Raw genomic sequence first — 5,347 nt, forward strand, 5'->3', positions numbered from 1 at the left:
TCACAACACACTATCTTACAGAATATATCACCTTGAAATCTCTTCTCAAAATGTGTTTCACACAACTACAAACTCATATCTGCTTGCAAATCACATACACTTCTCACATACTCCACTTCCCATCACATCACAATTCATCTATTCGCATATCTTAAATATGAGATACAACATTCAAAACCTAATTAAGGGTCAGCCAAAACAAAATAAGTAATATTACACAAAATAAACCACCCAAACCTAAAATACTCAATTGAATCCACTACAAGATAAAAAGGGAACCAAAACATATTGCAATACATCCTTCCATGGTTGATCCAATCTGCACAAGCTAGCACATTCTCCAAAGTCGTTACCAAACATAATATGTAGAAATAACAACCAATCAACCACATAACCTTTTTTGATGCAAAATAATCTATGTGGATCTCCACATGCCACGGTGAGACCCAAAACAACATCTCAACACAAATTCCAACCAAAAGAATATAATCCACTAAACTGCACAATCAATAACATATCTGGAGGGCACCAAAAGCTTTCTGGACCATCCTGAATACAATATGCCACAACCAACACCAAAAATATTAATTGCAACACAAAACACAATCTGAAACAACCAAGAGCATATACAGAGCAACATCCATCTAGATAACCGGGTTTGACATCAATGGCAACCATACAAGCTCATGCTTCCAATAGACACATGGACGTCCACTTATAGCAATGTCTTATTGTATATCTTGAATAGAGAGCACCCAAAAATAACCAATTTATCCACTTCAATACTTTAACTAACCTACAAAACCTAGAAACTAGAAACACACCAACAAATGCTAGATAATAGAAATATAAAGATATGAATCAAATGACAAGATTTAAATGATTAAAAGACAAAAATAAATAATAAATAACCATAAAAAACCTCTTTGTATTTGAATGGTTTTCAAATACCTACAAACACATAGAAGAAGAAAAATATTTGGGGCCTAGGTGTCTCTATCTCCACAATAGTCAAAATAGATTGATAAATGATAAATGTTTTGATAAGGGATGTGAGAATTCTCAAGATGCTCAAAGGTACAATATAAAAATAAAGATATTACTTGATAGGCTTAATAAATTTAAGAAAGCAAGAGAGCTTCAAAATATTGTTCTAAGAGTGTTGTTGCAAGTTGTAGAATTTTGTGCATGAGCAAGAGAGTGAAAGATAACCAAGTGATTTCTAGAGTATCCAAGAGAGATTTTGTGTAATAAAAGATCGATTAGTGTGAGAAGAGGAGCAAAAGAAAGGGGTTGTCATAGGATGTTGGTGTTACACATGGATGATTGTGTTATGCATTGGTGTCCAAACAAATCACACTTAAAAACAATGAGAAATGATAAAACCATAGTATTAACACAAAAATGTAGATTCTAAGAACCTTAAGAAGGAAAAATGGATGATGCAAGAGTTGAATGATCCTACAGAAATACTTAGGTGATAAAAGTGGATGCAAAAATATAGGTGGAATTGCAAGGGTATGCAATTTCCAACACTACAATGACATCTCTAAGATGTAATAGATCTAGATATATCTCGATGTGTCATGATGTGTCATGATGACCAAAAATTAATTAGTGCTACTATTTTAAATACAACACCAAGGGTTTAAAATTGAGATGATTGTGTGTCTGACTTGGCAAATAATGGTCACAAAGAGAATTAAAGTCAACTCCATATGTGAATGTTAATTTTAAAATATGAGGGGCATTTTTAATGAGTATCAAAGTGATCAAGATACTTGTGTAAATTCAAATATAATAATTGGAAATAGGAATAAATAAGATACTTTTGTCACAAAGTCTTGAGTTGGCAAACAATGGCCATGAAGAGAATAAAAGTCAACTCCATATTTGACTACAAACTTTAAAAGCTAAGGGGTAATTTCCATGAGTATCAAAGTGATCAAGATACTTTCTTAACTTCAAATATGAAAATTGCAAATAGAAATAGATAGGGCTTGGCTTGTGTACTCACTTTTAATTGAATACAAGTTATTTATACACTTGTTATTGCATAAAAGTCACTCTAATCAGTGGAAACCCAAAATAAAGGGAAAAGGGCTTAGGTATGCAATTTTTACCACTGCAATATCAAATAAAATCTTTTGATAACTCTTATACCACATAGACAGTAAATATTTAATGAATCTCCAATAGCATCTCTTTTATTTTAGTGAAACTTTTCAGTCAAATCTATTCTCAATATTACTTAATTATAATTAGTTATATTAATCTTATCTTCATGAAATATTCTTTTCCATCTCATAATTCTAATTTTTATTTTTATTTTTTCTTATTATTACGATTTTTTTAAGTACTTTAATAATTACCTTAATAATATTTATATAACTAATAAATTTACAAATCTTCACATATATCGAATTATTATTAAATAGATGTCTTGGAAACTGTGGTGTAGTGTGGCAGTTAAAACATTTTGTTGGTGTTGGGTCACTCCGCTCACGTGCCTTGTGCCTTTGTTGAGCCATTGAACTCGCAGAATTGATCAAGTGTGGGAATGAGATCTCTCATCTGTTCATAACTCCTTTGTTGAGCCATTGAACTCACAGAATTGATCAAGTGTGGGAATGAGATCTCTCATCTGTTCATAACTCCAATGTCACCGAACATAATTTAAAAAAAAAAAAAAATTATTAAAAAATGAAAAAGGTAAATATAAAAATCTCTCACTCAGCTAGTATACTCACATCAGTGGACTTTTTTCAAATAGACTTTAGAAAATATATCAAAAGTGCCATGGAAGCATAACAATGAGCAAAGGGGAGTTTATATGTACAGGTTACTAGTTGGATATATTATCCAACATTCTTAGAGAAGGGACAACCTCTTGAATAAGTTGAAGGTATGTACCCGAAAGTTCTGCAAAACAATCAGAGCCACAAGAAAAAAGGAAAAAACCCACTAAAAAAGATCTTCCACGCGTAAGATGAATGGCATTAAATAAGTGCATGTGGACATGTCATAGGTACTCTTGTATGATAGGATCATATCATGAATCTTCATAAAAAGCCAAAGATCTCATACTATTCCATTGAAAATGAATGATAATCCATCAACTAATTGAATCCATGTCTAGTATTTCTGCAAAATTTCATTCTTATAATGAAGTGATCTTCGTGTGAAAGCCACATATCCAATATTATTCTTGAAATTAAATTAATTAAATAGAACTTAATTAACTAATTAGATTTGTGGGCATATTATGTGTAATCTTGAATTATATCTAACATATCTTGAACCTTCATTTAAAGGCAAAGGTCTCATACCAATCCATTGAAAATGAATGACAATCCACCAACTAATTGAATCCATGTCTAATATTTCTGCAGACTTTCATGCTTATACTGAAGTGACCTTAATGTAAAAGCACCATGTTACTCCATTGAAATTAAATTAATTGAATTGGACATTAACTAATTAAATCTGACTTTCTTGATCATGATGTTCTCCATTCAACTTGGCCCTTTAAAAGATGATATCTCGCACTCTAGAATTCATATATGTTACCATTGAGTAAGTGTTCTTGTGTACTTATCATTTCATTTTCCTTTCTTTTAGGTTTGGCTTTGGATTTGTGGAAAAAATGAGTTACATAAGGGGATCTGAGTTGCTGAAAGCCTTGAATGTAAGGGTTGTTGGATCAGGAGACAAAATCTCAGTTTTGTCTCATGGCTTTGGCACTGATCAATCAGTGTGGCAGAGAATCCTTCCATATTTTATAACAGATTTCAAGGTGGTGCTGTTTGATCTCATGTGTGCAGGGAGTGTTAATCCAGAATACTTTGACATGAGAAAATACAGTTGTCTTGATGCTTATGTTGACGACCTTCTTGATATATTAGATGAGCTCAAGATAGATAAATGTGTTTATGTGGGTCATTCTGTCTCTGCCATGATAGGTTGCCTTGCCTCTATCAGGAGGCCTGCTTTATTTCAAAGGATGGTACTACTTGGAGCTTCCCCGAGGTTTGATAACAGTCTATTTCAATAGAAAATGAATTATGAAATGTATGGATATGGAAGATGTGTGAATTGCAGGGTTTATGCAGTGAAGAAGAAGCATCTGTTTGACAATGTGTCAGTTTCAGTAGAAAAATGTTAGGAAGCCTAAGCTAAGATTTGTAATCCTGGAAATAATGATACCCAATTCAATTTCCTTCACTGAAATTCATGTAAATCTCATCTATGGATTAATTTTGGGTAAACATATAGGTACTTCAAGGGTTTTGGCTATGAAGACTTACATTCTTGTTTGCTGAGTCTATCTTGACGAATCTTGGCTAAGACTTGTTAATCCTTAACAACAGTTATAACAATTGCTAAATGAAATCTAAGTAATACTGACACATGAATTATGAATTTTGGATTCACAGGTACTTGAATGATATTGGATATGAAGGAGGATTCAGAAAAGAGGATACAGATCAGCTGTTCCTTGCCATGGAATCCAATTATTCTGCTTGGGTCTCTGGATTTGCTCCTTTAGCTGTGGGTGCAGATGTTCCTGCAGCAGTTAGAGAGTTCAGCAGGACCTTATTCAACATGAGGCCAGACATTGCCCTGTGGGTTGCAAGGACAGTGTTTGAGAGTGATATGAGGGGCATTTTAGGCCATGTCAAGGTACCATGCTATGTCATCCAGAGCAACAAGGACATGGCAGTTCCTCTTTCTGTTGCAGATTGCCTCAAAACACACCTTGGGGGAAAGACTTGGGTTAAGATACTGCAGACAGAAGGTCATCTTCCTCAGCTGAGTGCTCCTGCTCTGGTTATCCAGGCCCTCAAGACAGCCCTTAGCAGCTGAACTTTCATTACTGATGGACCATTGTTGCCAGCAGTACATGTACCCTTTGGAACTATAGTTGTGTGATACATCAATCTAAAGTGCTGCAAACTGGGCTGAGGACCGGTCTGTATGTAATATATGTAACAGCTGTTGTTATTCCCTTGGTGCTCTGACATAATAAATTTTTATTGCATACCATTTTCACGGTCATCTCTCGGATCTATAAAATACTCAGTTACTCGTAAGTTTTGTGTTTTTCTATAAGATGTTTAAATTTATCATTTATAAAATTATATTATACATATTAAAAAGAAATGGTTGATGTAAAATCACATCCTTAGAGTTCATATGAGAGGGGCATAAAATGTAAAAGAAAATGTAATGTTGCTAGGTGATCAAAGCAGTAGCAGATAGGGGAGGAGGAGGATCCCGGTTATCTGGCTTTTTCCATGCAAGGTCCAAAGCATCCATAAGAGAGTCTCATCCATCATCCTTAGAT

At 33.9% G+C, this 5,347-nt stretch overlaps 1 protein-coding gene across 1 annotated transcript; it reads left to right on the plus strand.

The window, feature by feature from the left end:
• The first annotated feature begins 3,387 nt into the window (after nucleotides 1–3,387).
• LOC131032366 (probable strigolactone esterase DAD2) lies at nucleotides 3,388–5,065 on the plus strand. Its single transcript, XM_057963314.2, has 2 exons — nucleotides 3,388–4,029; nucleotides 4,437–5,065. Exons 1-2 carry the CDS (start codon nucleotides 3,647–3,649, stop codon nucleotides 4,864–4,866), a joined length of 813 nt encoding a protein of 270 aa, XP_057819297.2. The 5' UTR covers nucleotides 3,388–3,646; the 3' UTR covers nucleotides 4,867–5,065.
• Nucleotides 5,066–5,347: the final 282 nt, after the last annotated feature.

Source organism: Cryptomeria japonica, chromosome 8 (assembly GCF_030272615.1).
Source record: "Cryptomeria japonica chromosome 8, Sugi_1.0, whole genome shotgun sequence".
Taxonomy (NCBI): domain Eukaryota; kingdom Viridiplantae; phylum Streptophyta; class Pinopsida; order Cupressales; family Cupressaceae; genus Cryptomeria; species Cryptomeria japonica.